This window comes from Leptodactylus fuscus, chromosome 8 (genome assembly GCF_031893055.1).
Source record: "Leptodactylus fuscus isolate aLepFus1 chromosome 8, aLepFus1.hap2, whole genome shotgun sequence".
Lineage (NCBI taxonomy): Eukaryota > Metazoa > Chordata > Amphibia > Anura > Leptodactylidae > Leptodactylus > Leptodactylus fuscus.
The window spans coordinates 49,958,568-49,983,870 of record NC_134272.1 but is presented as its reverse complement, the minus strand read 5'-3'; the positions used below and the strand labels follow the sequence as shown (position 1 = coordinate 49,983,870).

Sequence of the window (25,303 nt, the reverse complement as noted above, 5' to 3'; positions counted from 1 at the left end):
ATGGATATCATCCATGTGCTGTCCGTACCATTTTACCATGGACCCAGCACATGTTCGTGTGCATATAACCTAATGATGTACCATGTAGTTCTCAAATAACACAAATATACATACAGTAATACAAATACATTTGTTTTAGGTAGCAAAAAGCTTCACAATTCATAAACTATTGATAGCTTTGGAATCTCAGTGGGGGCTTCAGAAAAACAAGCTCTAGGTGCCAAAGCTTTCAGGTCCAATGGCAGCCCTTTGCCAGCTCAGTCCAGTTCTAAATACTGCAAACCACTAAGGCAGCCATGTCCATACTAGTAATACTTTGTCCAATAAAACTACATCCCCTCACTTCTTTTAGGCCTCCTTGTTACATCTGGCAGTCTCTTGAGATCTCAAGCACCTGGGATCACTACCTATGATTGGGCTACCAGCAGTCACATGGGCACACCGAGCGTCATGACGTCATTTCGCATGACTTCACAGAGGAGGCCAAACACTACAGGGAGGCACAAAAGAGGTGAGGGAAGGTAAGTATGGAAAGAGAAGAGACTGAAAGGGGAGGAAAGAGGCCCAAAAGAGGTGAGAAAAGGATGATTATGGTAAGGGAAGAGACCTCACAGTATAATGTGGTTGCCATTTTAGTTCACCCAAGGTGAATCACCATTTGTTTGGTTTTGTAAATAATAATTGTTTGCTTTCGAGTATAATAATGTCACTTTCACTTGACATAACTTCGGTTGTGCTTGCCTAGCTAGAAAATAAATAGATGGGTTCCTAGGAGCCCTGTGAGTGTAATACACTATGTTTTAAGCCAATTTAAGGTGTGGTTCGTACTGTACTTGTTGGATATGAAACAAAGCTGGGACCCTGGCCTCCCGAAACAAATCCTGTGCCCATCTCTAGTAACAAGCAATAATGCCAGGGTTTTTTGTACATTTGTAATGAGTTATATAACAAATTATTTTTAGACCATACTCAATGACCCTATTATAGCGAATGACTCAATTATGGCTCCATTATAGCGAATGAAGCCATTCACACATCTGTTTTCCTTCCCAGACTAAGAGACACTGAGAAAAGACATGGCGTGCAGTATTTTTTCTCTTTACTCGACTTGGGCTTTTAAGTTTATGAGTCTGTGATAAAAATGGCCAGCCAATGTACGCCATCCATATGATGTCCATATTTTATTCTCTTTTCATATATTCAACGGACGCAAAATGAAATGGATGACACATGGATGATACATAGATAAAAACAGGAAGTTCAGTATTAATTTTTATAGCTCACAAAATAGATTGCGTGAAAGCATCCTTAAGCTAAGACCACACAGGTCGGTCCTGCTGTAAGATATCTACAGCGGACCTGTCAACAGCAAAAACCAGCTCACTTTCAGTTGCAACTCTTTGGCATTGCATGTTCTTTTCAGGAGCATTTTCAAATACCAGGTAAGCCACCAACAATCCTCTGGCCTTAAAGGACTATGCCCATTTTCTAATCTTATGGTGAATCACTTCAATATACCATCAATTCTGGGGATGAAGGGACTATAGAGTTGATTTGCATCCCCTTCTAAGTATTGTCCTTGTACAGTGACATTCTCACTCATCTGGCTGTGCAGGTATCTACAACCAGTCCATTCGCTTGCCAAGGAACATGCTACAGTGGGTGGTGGGGCACTGCTGTGCAGGCAACATCCGTGAAGAGGATGTCATGCTAAACTAGTCCTGTAAATCACATATCCACGGAGCTCCCACAAGTCAGACTCCCTCCAATCACATAGTGATGCCATATCCTAGTGATATATGATGGATTGATAACAGATGTCCGCTCTACCCCACAGATGCTTATACTCCTTGTTTATCACAGAAAGTAGCTAAACATCCTGTGGATTCCCATCCCGATACTAATACCTGCACTACATGCCCAGGCTTCACTTCTCATACAGCCAACACTTAATGGTGCTTAGTGATATTATTCATGATCTTCATTAATTGGTTGTGAAGCATGCCGCTGTATGTTGGCATGAGCTGACTCGGACTGGCAGAGGTGTGGTGGCGTAGACTCCAGGATTCGGCTCTGTCTCATTATTCTGTCTCCTCAAACAAATGAAAATGAAGGTTGATATTTAAGAGCTGATCTATGAGATGGCTCTGTCAGATGTGGCTGTGATTCTGTAAAAATCAGCTCATGGTATAAGGTGATATTTACAAGCTGTAATAATAACTGATGTTTGTAGCTGGAAGATCAAAGTAGAAAAGAAAGAACTCTTAGAAAATGTTTCTGACCTTTGGATATTTCAGTCATTCTGCCATTTGCATTTCTTTTACTGTAACACATTGGTTTCTGGCGGAGACTACGACCCCACAGAAGGCAGTTCCTATCACTTCTTTATTCCTGTACTGTGTATTGCTTACAATGTTTAGGATGTGTTGTCATTACAATTCTGGGGAAATATTCTTTGAAAGCCAACTGTTGGAAACTAAGTGAACCTACCTTTTGTGCATTATGTGCAGATTGCCTTACATACCTACCTTTCTCAAACGAAAATGCAAGACATTGCCACGTGCTCCCATTATGCCTAAGACCCCATGTACTACCGTCCTGGAGATACTCCCAAATCATGACCATGTGACCATTGCAAAGGATACGATGTTTTATGTTTTAGTAGAGATACAATAGCGGGAATTTACTAACCCAGCAGTTTTCTCCCATAGATGGGTGTAAGTGTGATGCATTTTTGGTGTGTCGTTCTTTCTGTGACCCACTTATCAATTTAAATGAAGTGGCTGCAGTGGGGCAGAGACCAAGTCAAGGTGGATTTGGCCCTAAAAAATTACTAGGATTCTTGACAGAAAGGTGATTTAAAGAGGACCTTTCACCATATCCGGGCACAGGCAGTTCTATATACTGCCGGAAAGCTGACAGTGCGCTGAATTCAGCGCACTGTCGGCTTTCCCGATCTGTGCCCGGTGTGAAGAGCTTACGGTCTGGTACCGTAGTGCTCTATGGTCAGAAGGGCGTTTCTGACAGTCAGTCAGAGACGTCCTTCTTCACAGCACAGCCAATCGCGCTGTGCTGTGAGAGCCGGGAGGAACGCCCCCTCCCTCCCTGATAATGCTCATCTATGGACGAGTACTGCAAGCAGATGGAGGGGGCGTTGCTCCCGGCTCTCACAGCACAGCGCGATAGGCTGTGCTGTGAAGAAGGACGTCTCTGACTGACTGTCAGAAATGCCCTTCTGACCATAGAGCACTACGGTACCAGACCGTAAGCTCTTCACACCGGGCACAGATCGGGAAAGCCGACAGTGCGCTGAATTCAGCGCACTGTCAGCTTTCCGGCAGTATATAACACTGCCTGTGCCCGGATATGGTGAAAGGTCCTCTTTAAGTTAGATTTGAAATCTGTAACCTTACTGGTGTAGAGTTCAATTCTGGTACATGGTAGTATCCAAAATAGTGGGAATGGGTCATTCATACAACCAAATGTGCAAGCCAAGGCTCTCCCAATGGGGATTCTGATGCTCCATTCCATTCTGATGATTAGAGCAGGTCCTATCCTGCTTCTGGCATTAGAATGGAATGGAAGAGAATTCCCCATTGAAATCAATGTACACGGAAAGCACTCGGATGCCACTTCAATGTTATAAGAGTGTCGTCCGAGGCCAAACTTGGTGCATGAGGCCTAAAATTGGTGTACAGAATGCCAGTTCCCCCCACCCTTTAGTTCATAAAGCAGTAATCCACTAATCCATGTTTGCTTTTCGTAGCTTCCATATACTTCATGGAGAGTGCCATTGATTTCAATCAGAAAAATGTTTGCTGCCAGCACTGGGGCCAGGCTCTTCCAATAGTGGACCAGCACCTGTCAGGATGATGTATCCTGTGGATATACTGTGAATGCTTGAGATGGAGTTACCCTGCTACTCATAAACAAGAGTTAGCCACGTACTGTATAGAGTTATAAGATAGATAGGTAGACCGAAATATTTGTTAAAAAAACGTTTTTGGTTTCTACATAATAATTAAATTTTATTTATTAGTATATAAAAGTGATCACAATGTCTTCAGGTTCTGTAAAATGTATTGGAGTAATATAGAAAAGAGTGGCATCTAAACACAGCCCAAAAGGGAAGGGAAATATAAAGGAAGGACTTCTACCTCTCCTTCTCACTGGGTACACTTTTGGTTTTGGCCTTAAAAAACTGCATATAAAACTTCAGTGTTTTTTTAAATAAATAAGCTCTTTATTTGAGCAATTCCATAGAGAATGAATGGAGTAGCAGGACATATGTTTGGTTTTCACTGAGGGTCTCAGTGGTCATACCTTGAGTGATGACAAAGTTATCCCAGGATTAGTTATGATAGGTTTAGTAGCTAAAATGACCTCTTATTATGGAGTCCTAGATACTTTGTATGACAACTTGTACTGCTCAGGGGGGAGTAGTTATTTTCCCCCATATTTTAGAGCATTTAGGTACACTATCATACCGATGCATATTGTGGTTAATTCACATGACCTGATTAAAACAATACAAATGGTGCATGTGATTAGCATGTACAGTATATATATAGCACAGGTATAGTCATATATGCTCTGTATTAGATTTCCGTATATACAGTACCTTGGGAAGGGAATACTGAATATATTGTGCACATTGTGGGAAACGTAATTGCATCAATTATCTACATTTTTTTTCTTTTTAATTATGTTTGCCTTTTTATGCAACGGAAATGATATACTCAAAGGTTGTTCCCATGAATGGTGTTGATATACTGTTGATGACATCACAACCATCTGCAGATGAGATTATCGTATGCCCAATTAAGACTATTTGCACCATGGAAACTAATGATCTTTTGGGTAAGAATGAAGCATAAAAAACAGGAAGGAAAGCATAGCGTAATATATCAGTAGGCCGGTACATTGTGTATACACTTCCTCTGTTCACATAGTTCACCGTATTGTATTCCCTATTGCATATTTGTATCCTATGAAATGTATTTAATGGCTTCTTATGATGGTCTTCCAATTATGATAACCTTACTCACTAATAGAGAGCTATGCCATTCATGCTGGAAGATTTCAATGTGTTAAATTCATCAATTCAGTGAGGATGCCATAGCCTACATTAGCATAAATCAAGGGCGGAGCTATAGGGAGAACAGAGGTAGCAGTTGCACCCATTTAGGGCTCCAGATGGCGACCAAAATGGCCATGTGTGACTGTGAATTTGCAAATGGCACTACGACTGCTTAGTCTTGGCAACAATTTGCAAGTAGTCCTGCCACAGTGCTGCTTCTTTTTTTAAAAAAATGTGTACATACGGCACAGCCAGCCACAGATGATAACTCTATTAGTGTCCTCAGGATACAGATAGAGTTGAGTAAAATGGTGAAGAGGAAGACTTAAGCTTCCTCCTCCACCATTCAGTCTACCACCAGTACTGTCTACAGCTGCAGAGAGCTCCGTGAGAACATGGCTTGGTAAGAACTGTTTGGAGGCAGGCCACTGAGTATCATTACATGTGTGGGGGGGGCACTTGGGATCTCTTTATGTATGGGAGCTTCTAGAGAGCATTATACTCTGTGTGGGCCCCTAGAGAACATTATGCATGTGTACAGGGTGACTGGAGAGCATTATACTGTGTGTGTGGGCCTCTAGAGAACATTACGCATGTGTATAGTGCAATTGGAGAGCATTATACTGTTTGTGTGGGGGCCACTGAAGAGCATTATACTAAGTGGGGGCCAATGATGTGTATTATACTGTGTGAAGGGCACTGCATTATATTGTTTGTGTGGGGCCACTATACTATGTATGCCACTAGAGAGCATTATATTATTTTGCCAATGACGCTTGTTTTCTATTATAAGCAGAATCCATGAAGTGTATAGAGCCTTACCCCTTCACTTCCATAGACCATCAAGAATGTTCCCATTTACCCCCTCACTAGCTGTGATCCAGGGACTAATATTTGGGAATAATTCTATAGCATTGTCATTTCCACTGAGGCCACTAAAATGCGTTTTGCTTTGGTCTTGGTACAAACTTACTTGATATAATTTACTTTTGGCTAGGATGTCAAGTATGGTTTATAAACTTTTCCAAAGTAGTGAATACTATATACATAGACTTTCTATTCTATTGCAAAGTATCAATGCAGACATTACATTTACAATGACTTCTATGTGAAAATGTCACCTCGCTATGACCATATCATAGCACAGGACTGTAGATAGATTGCTTTTTGCAGGTCAAAGAATACTGAGCTGACTATTAATATATGTGACAGCAGACAGTTGGTGAGCATTATCCTACATTCAGATGTTCCTAATGCACATGGAGGTTATGACATCAGAACATTCATGCATATCGTATCTCCAGATATTATGCATATACATTATTATCAGCACCGCTATTGAGAAGGGTAAAATTGGGATTCTTTTTCACATATACATGTTAATATATAGTAGCAGTAGGTTGAAAGGAGCCCCCTGCTGTTACTACTGTGATCAATTCTTAAAACTGTAGAAATCTCTAAGACTGAAACACACAGGCAGTTTTTGATCTACAGTAGCTTTTTATGTCATTTGAACCAAAGCCTCCAAACTTCTCCGTGATAACTGAGGTTACAAGAGGCTGGTATTCTATCTTAGTGGATGTAGTGCTGTGGATACAGCCATGTGGCCCCCAGTGACCAGTCAGGTGGCAGGAAGGATCATTTACATATATAATTAATATTAATACTGACAACTTTTGAGAACAAATTCCTAAGAGTGGATCAAATAGCGTTGTCATGCAAGATAATTTCCCTATGCCTCATTCATTAATGAACTAACTTGACAATAGTACACATGACCCTCTTTACCACAACCAAAAGTGAATATAGCCCACACATTAAACCCACAAAAAGACTCCTACACTCTAAACTAGACTCTCATGTATAGGCCTTAATATAGATTCCATCTATGCAGACCCCAAGCCAGACCAGTACCCTTATTTATACAGACCCCAAATCAGACCCTACATTTTACTCACCAAGACCTGTTTACAGACCCCAAACCGTAACCCCATGTTTATAAGCCCCAGACCTGACCCCTCTGTTACAGACTACAGAGCCCAAATGGGACCCGTTCCATTTACAGGTTGTAGACTAGACTACAAACTACCTTTTCAGACCCCAGAGTGGGCATGCACCTCTTCTCATTACTGCCCTTCCCTTTGCTACCAGGCACACCTGAAAACAATGCTCTAAAGAACAAGTAGAGGTGAATATTTGAGTAGCCTGAAAGATTTTTTGGCTTTTTAGAGGGACTGTTTTACAATAGTTTTTTGAGCATTCAGGGAGAGTTACCAAGTATATCCTAATGGAAGTTTAAGCATTTACTCAATAGATGTAGCTGGCTTGGCTTTCTTAGGGCATGGGAAAGAGTCCATCCTGCTAACACTTTCAGTAAGGAGTTAAAAGGATTTGTAGAAATCTCTTTGCAAAAATCAGGTTCCCTGGCGATACGCTGGGATCACCATTGAGCTCTCAATTCCCCTGGAAAGTGGAGCATTGGACTCCACCATAAAGATCAATGGTCTGTCAATATAATACAAGAACAAGGTCTTTATAGCAGCTTTCTGCCCTGGTTAATACAAAGGAGGGAGATTCTGTCTATTACACTCAAAGGCACTGCTAAATCATACACATAGAGGTTAAAGGGGTTATCCGATTTTCGAGATTGATGGCCTATCCTCGGGGTAGGCAATTAATACTAGAATTATGGGGGTTCAACACCCAGAACCCCCTTAGATCACCAATACCAAAGCAGCATAGGAGAGCTGTGCTGCTCACTTGCTGTACAAACTGGGTGCTGGACCCCCCAAAATCTAATATTAATATCTAATATATCTAATATTGAAGCCTATCCTGAGGATAGGCCATCAGTCTCAGAAACCTGATAACCCATTTAACTAAACCAGGAAACTCCTTTCTAAGAAGGGATAGTCAAACAGTTATGTATACACTCCCCCAAGTCATGTACAGTTATGAATGGCCAGAAAACAAAGTATGCAGTATGATGCTCAGCTTATTAAAAGTTCACTTTGTGAGACAAAATGCATTTTTTTTTTATAAACATTGAATATAGAAAAAATATGTTCTAATCTCAAATTATATTGCACTACCATGAAATCCATTCTCTTTACACATAAATATATGTTATTTTGTCATACATTATTTTGTGATATAGAACATTATCTTATTGCACAGAATTTTATTTTGCGAGAGGTTTATTTAATGTGTTTTTATATTACCTGTTTTACAACATTAAGTTTTGGGCCACAAAATAAAATTATATACCACCAATTTACATTCTGTGTGACAAAATATCATTCTGCGTCACAAGACACGTACAGATAGTTTCTGACATTTATTAACAAAATGTAATTTAGTGATTCTTTGCTCACAAAAATAAATACTATGTGACAAAATCAGTTTTTGTGTAAAAAATTACATTTTTTAGTGACAAAATAAAATTTAGTATTCAAAAGTAGGTTTTGTGACACAAAATAAACATCATCTCAAAATGATTTTTGCGCATTATGTGAAACTCAGAATGATATTGTGTGCACAAAAATGATTTGTAATCACAAAATGAATTCTGTGCCTATAAAAAAGTTTTGTGACCACAAAATGAATTCTTTGATCAAATTCCGTGCTGACAAAGTGAATTTTATAATAACGAAATAAATTTTGGGCTTAATATCACTCCTTAAGGAGAGAGCACCTTTACAGGCGTATGGAGACTTACAAAGCCATTTTCGCTCCATTGGGGGATTATAGGAAATATGCAAATCTGTTTTTCAGGATGTAATTAGGAAAACGATGCCTCCGCTTGCTGCCCTCTAGGGACAGCCCCTTATTAGAGATGAGCGAACAGTGTTCTATCGAACTCATGTTCGATCGGATATTAGGCTGTTCGGCATGTTCGAATCGAATCGAACACCGCGTGGTAAAGTGCGCCATTACTCGATTCCCCTCCCACCTTCCCTGGCGCCTTTTTTGCTCCAATAACAGCGCTGGGTAGGTGGGACAGGAACTACGACACCGGTGACGTTGAAAAAAGTAGGCAAAACCCATTGGCTGCCGAAAACATGTGACCTCTAATTTAAAAGAACAGCGACGCCCAGCTTCGCGTCATTCTGAGCTTGCAATTCACCGAGGACGGAGGTTTCCGTCCAGCTAGCTAGGGCTTAGATTCTGGGTAGGCAGGGACAGGCTAGGATAGGAAGGAGAAGACAACCAACAGCTCTTGTAAGAGCTAAATTCCAGGGAGAAGCTTGTCAGTGTAACGTGGCACTGACGGGCTCAATCGCCGCAACCCAGCTTTCCCAGGATCCTGAATGGAATACACTGTCAGTGTATTCCCGTATACCCGATATATACCCCGATACCCGTTCCAACGGTGTGCCCCCCCACCTTCACCCCAGAAATACCCTGCAAGTCCCCTAGCAATAGAATTGGGGCTATATACACCCACAATTTTTACTACTGGTATACAGTGCCATTGTCTGACTGGGAATTCAAAGAATATATTGGGAATACAAATACCCTCATTTCTTGCTACTGCCATATAGTGCCAGTTTCTGACTGGTAATTCAAAGAATATATTGGGGTTACGTGCACCCACAATTTTTACTACTGGTATACAGTGCCATTGTCTGACTGGGAATTCAAAAGAATATATTGGGAATACAAATACCCTCATTTCTTGCTACTGCCATATAGTGCCAGTGTCTGACTGGGAATTCAAAGAATATATTGGGGTTACGTGCACCCACAATTTTTACTACTGGTATACAGTGCCATTGTCTGACTGGGAATTCAAAGAGTATATTGGGAATACAAATACCCTCATTTCTTGCTACTGCCATATAGTGCCAGTTTCTGACTGGGAATTCAAAGAATATATTGGGGTTACGTGCACCCACAATTTTTACTACTGGTATACAGTGCCATTGTCTGACTGGGAATTCAAAGAATATATTGGGGTTATAAATACCCTCATTTCTTGCTACTGCCATATAGTGCCAGTTTCTGACTGGGAATTCAAAGAATATATTGGGGTTACGTGCACCCACAATTTTTACTACTGGTATACAGTGCCATTGTCTGACTGGGAATTCAAAGAGTATATTGGGAATACAAATACCCTCATTTCTTGCTACTGCCATATAGTGCCAGTTTCTGACTGGGAATTCAAAGAATATATTGGGGTTACGTGCACCCACAATTTTTACTACTGGTATACAGTGCCATTGTCTGACTGGGAATTCAAAGAGTATATTGGGAATACAAATACCCTCATTTCTTGCTACTGCCATATAGTGCCAGTTTCTGACTGGGAATTCAAAGAATATATTGGGGTTACGTGCACCCACAATTTTTACTACTGGTATACAGTGCCATTGTCTGACTGGGAATTCAAAGAATATATTGGGGTTATAAATACCCTCATTTCTTGCTACTGCCATATAGTGCCAGTTTCTGACTGGGAATTCAAAGAATATATTGGGGTTACGTGCACCCACAATTTTTACTACTGGTATACAGTGCCATTGTCTGACTGGGAATTCAAAGAATATATTGGGGTTATAAATACCCTCATTTCTTGCTACTGCCATATAGTGCCAGTTTCTGACTGGTAATTCAAAGAATATATTGGGGTTACGTGCACCCACAATTTTTACTACTGGTATACAGTGCCATTGTCTGACTGGGAATTCAAAGAGTATATTGGGAATACAAATACCCTCATTTCTTGCTACTGCCATATAGTGCCAGTGTCTGACTGGGAATTCAAAGAATATATTGGGGTTACGTGCACCCACAATTTTTACTACTGGTATACAGTGCCATTGTCTGACTGGGAATTCAAAGAGTATATTGGGAATACAAATACCCTCATTTCTTGCTACTGCCATATAGTGCCAGTTTCTGACTGGGAATTCAAAGAATATATTGGGGTTACGTGCACCCACAATTTTTACTACTGGTATACAGTGCCATTGTCTGACTGGGAATTCAAAGAGTATATTGGGAATACAAATACCCTCATTTCTTGCTACTGCCATATAGTGCCAGTTTCTGACTGGGAATTCAAAGAATATATTGGGGTTACGTGCACCCACAATTTTTACTACTGGTATACAGTGCCATTGTCTGACTGGGAATTCAAAGAATATATTGGGGTTATAAATACCCTCATTTCTTGCTACTGCCATATAGTGCCAGTTTCTGACTGGGAATTCAAAGAATATATTGGGGTTACGTGCACCCACAATTTTTACTACTGGTATACAGTGCCATTGTCTGACTGGGAATTCAAAGAATATATTGGGGTTATAAATACCCTCATTTCTTGCTACTGCCATATAGTGCCAGTTTCTGACTGGTAATTCAAAGAATATATTGGGGTTACGTGCACCCACAATTTTTACTACTGGTATACAGTGCCATTGTCTGACTGGGAATTCAAAGAGTATATTGGGAATACAAATACCCTCATTTCTTGCTACTGCCATATAGTGCCAGTGTCTGACTGGGAATTCAAAGAATATATTGGGGTTACGTGCACCCACAATTTTTACTACTGGTATACAGTGCCATTGTCTGACTGGGAATTCAAAGAGTATATTGGGAATACAAATACCCTCATTTCTTGCTACTGCCATATAGTGCCAGTTTCTGACTGGGAATTCAAAGAATATATTGGGGTTACGTGCACCCACAATTTTTACTACTGGTATACAGTGCCATTGTCTGACTGGGAATTCAAAGAGTATATTGGGAATACAAATACCCTCATTTCTTGCTACTGCCATATAGTGCCAGTGTCTGACTGGGAATTCAAAGAATATATTGGGGTTACGTGCACCCACAATTTTTACTACTGGTATACAGTGCCAATTTCTAACTAGGAATTCAAAATGCGCAAGGCTCCCGGAAAGGGACGTGGACGAGGCCGTGGGCGAGGTCGGGGGAATGGTTCTGGGGAGCAAGGTAGCAGTGAAGCCACAGGGCGTCCCGTGCCTACTCCTGTGGGGCAGCAAGCATTGCGCCACTCCACAGTGCCAGGGTTGCTTGCCACATTAACTAAACTGCAGGGTACAAACCTTAGTAGGCCCGAGAACCAGGAACAGGTCTTGCAATGGCTGTCAGAGAACGCTTACAGCACATTGTCCAGCAGCCAGTCAGACTCTGCCTCCTCTCCTCCTATTACCCAACAGTCTTGTCTTCCTTCCTCCCAAAATTCCGAAGCTTTACAGAACAATAACCCAAACTGTCCCTGCTCCCCAGAGCTGTTCTCCGCTCCTTTCATTGTCCCTCAACCTGCCTCTCCACGTCACGATTCCACGAACCTAACAGAGGAGCATCTGTATCCAGATGCTCAAACACTAGAGTCTCCTCCATCTCCGTTCGATTTGGTGGTGGATGACCAGCAACCCACCCTCATCGACGATGATGTGACGCAGTTGCCGTCAGGGCATCCAGTTGACCGGCGCATTGTGCGGGAGGAGGAGATGAGACAGGAGTTGGAAGAGGAAGTGGTGGATGATGAGGACACTGACCCGACCTGGACAGGGGGGATGTCAAGCGGGGAAAGTAGTGTGGATGTTGAGGCAGGTGCAGCACCAAAAAGGGTAGCTAGAGGCAGAGGCAGAGGTCAGCAGCTTAGGCGAAGCCAGGCCACACCCGGAATCTCCCAAGATGTTCCAGTTCGTACCCAGCCCCGAAAAACTCCCACCTCGAGGGCACGTTTCTCGAAGGTGTGGAGTTTTTTCAAGGAATGCGCCGAGGACAGATATAGTGTTGTCTGCACAATTTGCCTCTCGAAATTGATTAGGGGCTCTGAGAAGAGCAACCTGTCCACCACTTCAATGCGCCGTCATTTGGAATCCAAGCACTGGAATCAGTGGCAGGCAGCAACGGCAGGACAAAGGCCGACTGCCGTTCACGCCACTGCCACTGCCTCTGCCTCTGCCTCTGCCACTGCCACTGCTGACTGTGCTGGCGATGCACTCCAGAGGACGAGCCAGGACACCACTTCATCTGCCTCCGCCACTTTGTTGACTTCTACCTCATCCTCCCCTGGTCCTGTCTTATCTCCTTCTCCTGCACCATCAAAGGCACCATCAGGCGTTTCTTTACAACAACCCACCATCTCTCAGACATTGGAGCGGCGGCAGAAATACACTGCTAACCACCCACACGCGCAAGCCTTGAACGCCAACATCGCTAAACTGCTGGCCCAGGAGATGTTGGCGTTCCGGCTTGTTGAAACTCCCGCCTTCCTGGACCTGATGGCAACTGCGGCACCTCGCTATGCCGTCCCTAGCCGTCACTACTTCTCCCGGTGTGCCGTCCCCGCCTTGCACCAGCACGTGTCACTCAACATCAGGCGGGCCCTTAGTTCCGCGCTTTGCACAAAGGTCCACTTGACCACCGACGCGTGGACAAGTGCATGCGGACAGGGACGCTACATTTCACTGACGGCACACTGGGTGAATGTAGTTGAGGCTGGGACTGCTTCCCAAACTGGCCCGGTGTACCTCGTCTCCCCGCCTAACATTCCTGGCAGGGACACGAGAAGAACACCCCCCTCCTCCTCCTCCTCCTCTACCGCCTCCTCCTCCGCCACCGCCTCCTCCTCCGCCACCGCCTCCTCCTCCGCTGTTAGATTGACCCCAGCTACGAGTTGGAAACGTTGCAGCACTGGCGTTGGTAGACGTCAGCAGGCTGTGCTGAAGCTGATCAGCTTGGGGGACAGACAGCACACTGCCTCCGAGGTGAGGGATGCCCTCCTCGATGAGACGGCAATATGGTTTGAGCCGCTGCACCTGGGCCCAGGCATGGTCGTTTGTGATAACGGCCGGAACCTGGTAGCAGCTCTGGAGCTTGCCGGACTCCAACATGTTCCATGCCTGGCCCACGTCTTCAACCTAGTGGTGCAACGTTTCCTAAAGAGCTACCCCAATGTTCCAGAGCTACTGGTGAAAGTGCGGCGCATGTGCGCCCACTTTCGCAAGTCGACAGTAGCCGCTGCTAGCTTAAAATCTCTCCAGCAACGCCTGCATGTGCCACAACACCGGCTTTTGTGCGACGTCCCCACACGCTGGAACTCAACGTTTCAGATGTTGAATAGAGTGGTTGAGCAGCAGAGACCTTTGATGGAATACCAGCTACAAAACCCTAGGGTGCCACAAAGTCAGCTGCCTCAGTTTCACATCCATGAGTGGCCATGGATGAGAGACCTTTGTGACATCCTACGGGTCTTTGAGGAGTCCACAAGGAGGGTGAGCTCTGAGGATGCGATGGTGAGCCTTACAATCCCGCTCTTGTGTGTTCTGAGAGAATCCCTGATTGACATCAGGGATAACTCAGATCACACAGAGGAGTTAGGGATAGCATCCGATCCGTCACAGCTGGAGAGTAGGTCCACACATCTGTCCGCTTCACTGCGTTTAATGGAGGAGGAGGAGGAGGAGGAGGAGGAAGAAGAGTTGTCCGATGATGTGATGGTGATACAGGAGGCTTCCGGGCAACTTCGAATCGTCCCATTGTTGCAGCGCGGATGGGTAGACATGGAGGATGAGGAGGAAATGGAGATTGAACTTTCCGGTGGGGCCAGAGGAGTCATGCCAACTAACACTGTGGCAGACATGGCTGAGTTCATGTTGGGGTGCTTTACAACCGACAAGCGTATTGTCAAAATCATGGAGGACAACCAGTACTGGATCTTTGCTATCCTTGACCCCCGGTATAAAAACAACATCTCGTCTTTTATTCCGGTAGAGGGGAGGGCCAATCGCATCAATGCTTGCCACAGGCAATTGGTGCAGAATATGATGGAGATGTTTCCAGCATGTGACGTTGGCGGCAGGGAGGGCAGTTCCTCCAGTAGGCAACCAAGTTCTCACCGGTCCACACAAACGAGGGGCACACTGTCTAAGGTCTGGGACACCTTGATGGCACCCCCTCGCCAAAGTGCCGCCACGGAGGGTCCTAGTGTCACCAGGCGTGAGAAGTATAGGCGCATGTTGCGGGAATACCTTTCCGACCACAGCCCTGTCCTCTCCGACCCCTCTGCGCCCTACACGTATTGGGTGTCGAAGTTGGACCTGTGGCTTGAACTTGCCCTATATGCCTTGGAGGTGCTGTCCTGTCCTGCCGCCAGCGTCCTATCTGAGAGGGTGTTCAGTGCAGCCGGTGGCATCATCACTGACAAGCGCACCCGTCTGTCAGCTGAGAGTGCCGACCGGCTCACTTTGATAAAAATGAACCACCACTGGGTAGAGCCGTCATTTTTGTGCCCACCTGTGTAAAGCACCCCAACATGAAACTCCATGTCTGTACTCAACCTCTCCAATTCCTCCGCATCCTCATACTCATCCACCATAAGCGTTGCACAATTCTGCTAATACTAGGCTCCCTCCACCCTGATTTCCCCCAACTCTGCTGGTTAGAGGCTCCCTCCACCATGAATTTGCCCAAACTGGGCTGTTTAGAGGCTCCCTCCACCATGAATTGGTCCAAACTGGGTTTTTTAGAGGCTCCCTCCACCATGAATTTGCCCAAACTGGGCTGTTTAGAGGCTCCCTCCACCATGAATTGGTCCAAACTGGGCTGGTTAGAGGCTCCCTCCACCATGAATTTCCCAAAACTTGGCTGTTTAGAGGCTCCCTCCACCATGAATTTGCCCAAACTGGGCTGTTTAGAGGCTCCCTCCACCATTAATTGGTCCAAACTGGGCTGGTTAGAGGCTCCCTCCACCATGAATTTGCCCAAACTGGGGTGGTTAGAGGCTCCCTCCACCATTAATTGGTCCAAACTGGGCTGGTTAGAGGCTCCCTCCACCATGAATTTCCCAAAACTTGGCTGTTTAGAGGCTCCCTCCACCATTAATTGGTCCAAACTGGGCTGGTTAGAGGCTCCCTCCACCATGAATTTGCCCAAACTGGGCTGTTTAGAGGCTCCCTCCACCATTAATTGGTCCAAACTGGGCTGGTTAGAGGCTCCCTCCACCATGAATTTGCCCAAACTGGGCTGTTTAGAGGCTCCCTCCACCATGAATTGGTCCAAACTGGGGTGGTTAGAGGCTCCCTCCACCATGAATTGGTCCAAACTGGGGTGGTTAGAGGCTCCCTCCACCATTAATTGGTCCAAACTGGGCTGGTTAGAGGCTCCCTCCACAATTAATTGGTCCAAACTGGGCTAATTAGAGGCTCCCTCCACCATGAATTGGTCCAAACTGGGTTTTTTAGAGGCTCCCTCCACCATGAATTTGCCCAAACTGGGCTGTTTAGAGGCTCCCTCCACCATGAATTGGTCCAAACTGGGCTGGTTAGAGGCTCCCTCCACCATGAATTGGTCCAAACTGGGGTGGTTAGAGGCTCCCTCCACCATGAATTGGTCCAAACTGGGCTGGTTAGAGGCTCCCTCCACCATTAATTGGTCCAAACTGGGCTGGTTAGAGGCTCCCTCCACCATGAATTTGCCCAAACTGGGGTGGTTAGAGGCTCCCTCCACCATTAATTGGTCCAAACTGGGCTGGTTAGAGGCTCCCTCCACAATTAATTGGTCCAAACTGGGCTAATTAGAGGCTCCCTCCACCATGAATTGGTCCAAACTGGGTTTTTTAGAGGCTCCCTCCACCATGAATTTGCCCAAACTGGGCTGTTTAGAGGCTCCCTCCACCATGAATTGGTCCAAACTGGGCTGGTTAGAGGCTCCCTCCACCATGAATTTCCCAAAACTTGGCTGTTTAGAGGCTCCCTCCACCATTAATTGGTCCAAACTGGGCTGGTTAGAGGCTCCCTCCACCATTAATTGGTCCAAACTGGGCTGGTTAGAGGCTCCCTCCACCATTAATTGGTCCAAACTGGGCTGGTTAGAGGCTCCCTCCACCATGAATTTCCCAAAACTTGGCTGTTTAGAGGCTCCCTCCACCATTAATTGGTCCAAACTGGGCTGGTTAGAGGCTCCCTCCACCATGAATTTGCCCAAACTGGGCTGTTTAGAGGCTCCCTCCACCATGAATTGGTCCAAACTGGGTTTTTTAGAGGCTCCCTCCACCATTAATTGGTCCAAACTGGGCTGGTTAGAGGCTCCCTCCACAATTAATTGGTCCAAACTGGGCTAATTAGAGGCTCCCTCCACCATGAATTGGTCCAAACTGGGTTTTTTAGAGGCTCCCTCCACCATGAATTTGCCCAAACTGGGCTGTTTAGAGGCTCCCTCCACCATGAATTGGTCCAAACTGGGCTGGTTAGAGGCTCCCTCCACCATGAATTGGTCCAAACTGGGGTGGTTAGAGGCTCCCTCCACCATTAATTGGTCCAAACTGGGCTGGTTAGAGGCTCCCTCCACCATTAATTGGTCCAAACTGGGCTGGTTAGAGGCTCCCTCCACCATGAATTTGCCCAAACTGGGGTGGTTAGAGGCTCCCTCCACCATTAATTGGTCCAAACTGGGCTGGTTAGAGGCTCCCTCCACAATTAATTGGTCCAAACTGGGCTAATTAGAGGCTCCCTCCACCATGAATTGGTCCAAACTGGGTTTTTTAGAGGCTCCCTCCACCATGAATTTGCCCAAACTGGGCTGTTTAGAGGCTCCCTCCACCATGAATTGGTCCAAACTGGGCTGGTTAGAGGCTCCCTCCACCATGAATTTCCCAAAACTTGGCTGTTTAGAGGCTCCCTCCACCATGAATTTGCCCAAACTGGGCTGTTTAGAGGCTCCCTCCACCATTAATTGGTCCAAACTGGGCTGGTTAGAGGCTCCCTCCACCATGAATTTGCCCAAACTGGGGTGGTTAGAGGCTCCCTCCACCATTAATTGGTCCAAACTGGGCTGGTTAGAGGCTCCCTCCACCATGAATTTCCCAAAACTTGGCTGTTTAGAGGCTCCCTCCACCATTAATTGGTCCAAACTGGGCTGGTTAGAGGCTCCCTCCACCATGAATTTGCCCAAACTGGGCTGTTTAGAGGCTCCCTCCACCATTAATTGGTCCAAACTGGGCTGGTTAGAGGCTCCCTCCACCATGAATTTGCCCAAACTGGGCTGTTTAGAGGCTCCCTCCACCATGAATTGGTCCAAACTGGGGTGGTTAGAGGCTCCCTCCACCATGAATTGGTCCAAACTGGGGTGGTTAGAGGCTCCCTCCACCATTAATTGGTCCAAACTGGGCTGGTTAGAGGCTCCCTCCACAATTAATTGGTCCAAACTGGGCTAATTAGAGGCTCCCTCCACCATGAATTGGTCCAAACTGGGTTTTTTAGAGGCTCCCTCCACCATTAATTGGTCCAAACTGGGCTGGTTAGAGGCTCCCTCCACAATTAATTGGTCCAAACTGGGCTAATTAGAGGCTCCCTCCACCATGAATTGGTCCAAACTGGGTTTTTTAGAGGCTCCCTCCACCATGAATTTGCCCAAACTGGGCTGTTTAGAGGCTCCCTCCACCATTAATTGGTCCAAACTTGGCTGTTTAGAGGCTCCCTCCACCATGAATTTGCCCAAACTGGGCTGTTTAGAGGCTCCCTCCACCATTAATTGGTCCAAACTGGGCTGGTTAGAGGCTCCCTCCACCATGAATTTGCCCAAACTGGGGTGGTTAGAGGCTCCCTCCACCATTAATTGGTCCAAACTGGGCTGGTTAGAGGCTCCCTCCACCATTAATTGGTCCAAACTGGGCTGGTTAGAGGCTCCCTCCACCATGAATTTGCCCAAACTGGGCTGTTTAGAGGCTCCCTCCACCATGAATTGGTCCAAACTGGGCTGGTTAGAGGCTCCCTCCACCATGAATTTCCCAAAACTTGGCTGTTTAGAGGCTCCCTCCACCATTAATTGGTCCAAACTGGGCTGGTTAGAGGCTCCCTCCACCATGAATTGGTCCAAACTGGGGTTTTTAGAGGCTCCCTCCACCATGAATTGGTCCAAACTGGGGTTTTTAGAGTCTCCCTCCACCATGAATTGGTCCAAACTGGGGTTTTTAGAGTCTCCCTCCACCATGAATTGGTCCAAACTGGGGTTTTTAGAGGCTCCCTCCACCATGAATTTGCCCAAACTCTGCTGGTTAGAGGCTCAATCCACCCTGATTTTCAAAACAAATGTTGGTGCCAACCTCAACTTACTACAAGGGCCAAATTCACTGCTGGTGACAAGCTCTCCTCACTGCAAGTGCCAAATACACATGTTTCAAGGTGTTTTCCTACTGTCAGAGAGGTGGTATTGAGTGTGTAAAGTGTGTAGTTGTTAGGCTGTGATGTTGGGGTAATAGAGGGTCTTTGGTGTGTTAGATGCCCCCAGACATGCTTCCCCTGCTGTCCCAGTGTCATTCCAGAGGTGTTGGCATCATTTCCTGGGGTGTCATAGTGGACTTGGTGACCCTCCAGACACGGATTTGGGTTTCCCCCTTAACGAGTATCTGTTCCCCATAGACTATAATGGGGTTCGAAACCCGTTCGAACACACGAACATTGAGCGGCTGTTCGAATCGAATTTCGAACCTCGAACATTTTAGTGTTCGCTCATCTCTACCCCTTATCCATCATGCATGACTTTTTGAACAAGCCTATTGCTATGATGCGAGGTTTAGCCAAACCAGTAAATCTATTCCAAAAGGAACAGAATCCCAGCTGTATCGATTGTTGGGGCACATTTTTGGCCACTTTCATGGGGATCCAGCTTGATAAATGTGGATTGTTGAGGACAATTGCCACCCCATATGGTAGTGCATAGAAATTACAGAGACCACGGCACTGCAGATCCTAGGACATCTTAGATCAAATAAGCTGGTGCTACTGAAATGGACATTGTAACTTGAAGCCCTTCCATATGCACGTTCCCCACTTGCGAAGTGTAATCCTTCAATGCTGATATGAAAACACTTTTATGTTACTTTAACAAACCTAAAGGGATCAGGGAATGTGGACGCTGGCAGCCACTAGGCTTATTCCACCTCACTGATCAATTGCAACCAGGGAGCGAGCATGAAACACTACATCTCATTAAATGAGACCCTTTATACTGAGAGCGCCTAATGAAACCAATACACTGGGCACCATGAATACGACATCCTACTCTACGTTATTACCTTGGAAACCCCGTTCTGCAAGATTATGATAATTTATCCTGATAATAAGATAATTGTATTACTGTACAGTACATTGCTATGAGCTAGTTGCTTTACTATATGACAGCACGTGTTGCTTATGGATAACACTTGTCAGTGCACATCTAGAAAGTGTATCAATACCACTACTGGCGTTACATCATTTGTCTGCCCTTGGAAGCTCTCATTTTATCGCTTACATGTCCTACTTTTAGCACCAGATTAAAAACTCTCAGGATTTTATTTTGTACGGTTCAGCAAAATTCAACACATGTAATCTTGGCATTGTACATATTGCTTCATGCTGTAAAGTGATTGCTCTGGACATCTGATCACTCCCTGGCATCTAATGTGCACTAAGCTGGACGAGATAGACTTGGAGTTTGCTGGCCGCATTATCTGTGTGTTACAGAATGCTTTCAGAAATACAAATGTTAATAGTTTATTTTTATTAATTAACAAAATGAAGTGAATTAAAAAAAGAGAAATCTAAACCCCATCAATATTTGGTGTGACTGCCCTTTGGAGTGGGTTCTTAGAAGTGATGATATGGTCCTCACAGATATAGCCCTGATCTCAACATCATCCAGTCTGTCTGGGATAACATGAAGAAAGAGAAGGATCGGGGCAAGCCTACACCCACAGAAGATCTGTGCTTAGTTCTATAAGATGTTTGGAACAACCTCCTGAGTCTGCAAAGTACCTAAAAGAATAGGATGGAAGGCAAAGGGTGGTCACACCAAATATTGATGGGACTTAGATTTCTCTTTTGTTCACTTCCCATTCCCCAGTCTAAATAGAGCCATGACTAAATGAAAGACTGTCTCTCAATTCATTCTCTATGTGACTGCTGACGTTAGCTAAGAACAGTGTCTCGGCTATCTCTGGCAGTTGTATAGAAGTGAGTGAAGTAGCCATGCTTTCATGACCAACTGCTCTATTCTTTTTGGGGAACAAAAGACCCTCGTTCTAATGCTCGGTGAAGCTCCACCCATCAGTTACCCCCTAAGCTGAAATAACAAATACCCCCTAAATTTAAATAACAGGAATACACCTTTAGAGTTTTGGAATGCCCTCCCTTTGTTGTGTCCTGCAGTGAGGCATGGTATGAATTCACCTGTGGCTCCTGCAAACAATTACTGTCCTCACCAGTCATGTGCTATAGATGTGACAGCAACATATTGTATTGTATTGTATTGTATTGTATTGTATTGTATTGTATTGTATTGTCCATAGTATAACAATTTTAGAGCATCTATTCTTAGTGTTCTGTATTGTGCCATTGTTCTGTTATTCTTTCTGGAAAGCTATGAATAAATTGACAGCTGGGTGTTACCATTGTTGGGTGTGTCCTTGTATAGTCAATCTGACAGTATCTAATCAGGTGACTATGTCAAACTTTGTAGAGACACGCCCCTTTAACTAGGGAAAGGGTAACAACTGATTACCAATTTACAGTATTCGTAAATATCCCGGAGGATCAACAGAGGAACAGCATAACATAGAGTTAGAAGAAAAGATGTAATTGAATTATTTCATGGGGAAAGTATTTACTAAAACAGATATGTCAGAATAGGTGACACGTCTACTTTAAAGTGGATTTATGAAGAAATTTCAATAGTCTTTGAGACAGTTCTATGTATTGTATATGCTACCTGTAATACTAGAGCTTTCTATAGCTTGAAGTTTCATATACTGTATGTTCTTACTTAAATACTATCCTTCTACATTCATTGTTCTGACTGTAACTTTAAGTGTTTAGATGTTCTCTTGTGGTATCAGATATCTATATACCTAATTTTAGTTTGAACAATATTATTATATGTGACATAGCAATATTTCCTGAATGAGTAGCATTAGATGCCGATGGTAAGCTGAAATTGGATTCTAGGAAAAAGGAAGCCTGCTCAAGATGCTTTGACCCTCTTTACTCTTGTTTTTCAAAACCTTTGTTGGATTTCTTTCCTCTAAAGGAAATACATTATTTTCCCAATTGACTTGAGAGACCTGAAAAATAGGTGAAAGGACAGGCAAAACTCAGAAATATAGTAGATTTTTTCATTGGTAGTTAGAACGACCATGTATAGCCCCATTTCCCCTGCATGTTACTGTATCACCTCAGCTTACCTTTGACTACCTTTGTATTTTTTCCACTTTTTAAGTACCTACTTTAGGTTAAGTGCCAAGTGAGCCAACATGATTCTAGAAGGTCACATGTCCAAACACTGCTCAACTGATTGGTCCTCATTTTCATGAAAACTAGCTACATGAAGTGAGTACTTTCTACAGTGGGAAACAAACTACTTGGTACCAAGTTGAGATGAACCAAGCCAAGTTGATCTGGTGCTATGTAGTGGAAATATGGTCTTGGTAATTCATAACCTCATTTATGCAATAATCCAATGGCTAGAGCTAAACTAACAAGCTCATAGACCTGTTAATAGTTTATACTTGGGTTGAGAGTCAAGGTCAGCTAGTACCATTGAAGGAGTTCTCTACCTAAAAATTCCCTCCCAACATGGCATTTAAAAGGGCTGAACAGTTCTTTTACCTGTGCCTATAGTCAACCAGCTAACCCACTAACCCTATCACTCTAGGTCTACCCTATGTGACGGAAGATACCATGATCTCCCATCTAGACACCAGTTCTGAACCGTTCCTTTACCTGTGCCTATAGTCAACCAGCTAACCCACTAACCCCATCACTCTAGGTCTACCCTATGTGACGGAAGATACCATGACCTCCAATCTAGACACTAGTTCTGAACCGTTCCTTTACCTGTGTCTATAGTCAATCAGCTAAACCACTGACCCAACCACACTAGGTCTACCCTATGTGAAGAAAGATACAATGACCTCCCATCCAGACACCAGAGAAGATGGGCCCTCTTTCCTGGAGACAGGAAGTGAAAAACCAAAGATGACTATAAATCATAAACGTCATTATATTGTTTAACCTGACCTGGTTCATGAATCAATGATATTTCACTGGTGAATCGCGAAATATGAGAACACAAGAGAAATCCAAGGTGCAAACTTATGTGAACGACATTATTGACCTGACATGGTTCAACTAATTCCTTGAGATTTTGCAATATACTGACTGAATCCTTAAGCAATCCATAGCTAAGTAGATCATGGAGATGAGGATAAACTTCAGGCATTGTCTGTAAAATGATCAATATACTGTAAAACATGAGTGAGCACAAAGCGATCAAGAGCCGGCTCGCCATGGATTCTCCATGAGGCTGCTTAAATTACTTCTCTGTAGGATCTCTGCAAAACATATCAAGGTTAGTGTTTTCTTGATTCATCTCCATAATCTCTTACAGAGCAAGGAAGCAGAAAATTGAAGAGAGTAAAGTGTAGGGCTTGATTTTTAATCTTCATGTCATGGCTGTAGCGAAAATTCATTTAACCCGCTAATACATTAAGATATTAGAAAAAATCATCGTAACCAAGCTTGAGATTTCCTGATTTCAATTCTTTTATACATTTAGATACATATACACATATATACCTTTATATACTCAATATGGTTGGCTTGTGATGCTTATTATGTATTAGGCTTTTGATCAGTGCCTCCGTACCCATCAGGTGGCTCAGGAGCCACATGTGACTGTCAGGCCCCTTGCATGTGACATCACAAGTGATAGCAACTCCAAATTCTAAGGTTCATGAAGGATGTCATAGCGCTATTGCAACTTGGCACTAGAGTTGAAACCTTATCACTGAAAATGAACAGAAACTAAGTCAAACTAGCTGTTTCAGACAGGGCACCAACCCACATTAATTTAGTCATGAAAACTTTTTGGACCTGCTAGTCATATCTGTAGTGTCAGGCAACAGTATGGGGGTCTGGGGACTATGATCGGTTTGGAAACTTCCATTAATTTTAACATGGCCATGAAAAACGGAATGAGACCCCTTTGGTGATGGTTGCAGCCTATAATCTTAAAAAAGAAAAAGGCTAATTTTGAGAATCATTTTTAGGCTAATTTTTGAGAATCCTTGATCCACACAAATAACAACATGCAAATAATGTTACTATATATCATGAGAACAGTATATCGATGCATTTATTATAAGGATATCCTGACATTAATAACCTCTTCTGCGTATTTTGTAGTCTTCTGTAGATGCAGATGTTTCTTGCAGATATTATCTATCATAGCACAAAGAGTTACACAGTTACTATGGCTCTGATCTGTATACACCAGAGCTGGCGGAGAAATTCCTGATCCAATTAATATATCAAATATGTCCTTACCTGGTAATCCTAGACAGAGCAAGAGGCTGTAGTAGATAACAGGTACATATCCCAATCCACAGCCATACTTGTGAGACAGGAGAGAGCTGTTGTAGATATGATTGTGCTCCATTTACTTGCTTTTTGAGGTTTCTTGGATTCCGTTCTTTCAAAGCATAAGTGAAAGAATCAGAAAGCTGCCGGTCCCCCTCTTAAGAGAGCTGTGTATCCAGCAGGCGGCTTTGTCCTTCAGAGCATCCCTGTATCCCAGGACTCCCTCCACCTGCTGCTCACTGTAATAATTAAGAGAAAGTGCAGTGGTGCTGCTGCGAGCTGCATGCTTCACACTCAGGAGCAAAGAGCTGAGCTGTCCTTAGGAAGACACATTTATATGGTGAATTGTGGATGAGCGAGCAGTTCTGTGCAGTGGATGTGAACATCAGCGGGGGAGAAGAGTGCGTTTGTGTGTATGTGTGTGTGCGCTGTCAGAAGGAAGGCTGGGAAGAAGCCACCTCTGCACCAGTTGGAGAACAACTAGGTTCAAGTGGTGATAATGAATTTTCATGCTACCATCCCCCACTCATCTGTTCATTGCTACTCAGAAATTTATGTCTGTAATTATTATAATATTCCCACGCCGGGGGAGATCTAATTAATTCGAAAATAATACAACCTTGTTTTTAATAATATATTATGTATCAATAATTCATTCCCTTATTATAGATCGATGTTATCAATTCTGAAAAGTGAATAATGTTATTATTATTCAGGTACTGTTAGGTGACAAAGGGACAGTGCATGAAAAATACAGCAACATTTCACTAAGGGCTTATTCACATGACAGTGAAAAATGGTTGCGCGATGGACATTTTTTTCAACAGCTGTCATAAAACAA

General features: G+C 44.0%; 1 protein-coding gene across 1 annotated transcript in view; it reads right to left on the bottom strand.

Annotated features, from left to right (window-relative positions):
• Positions 1–24,635, bottom strand: part of GPR139 (G protein-coupled receptor 139) — a 74,657-nt gene extending 50,022 nt beyond the window's left edge. Inside the window, exon 1 of the mRNA XM_075285794.1 lies at positions 24,430–24,635. Within this exon, the coding sequence (XP_075141895.1) occupies positions 24,430–24,541 (112 nt within the window). The 5' untranslated portion in view covers positions 24,542–24,635. The remainder of the gene's footprint in view (positions 1–24,429) is intronic.
• Between the last annotated feature and the right edge of the window lie 668 nt (positions 24,636–25,303).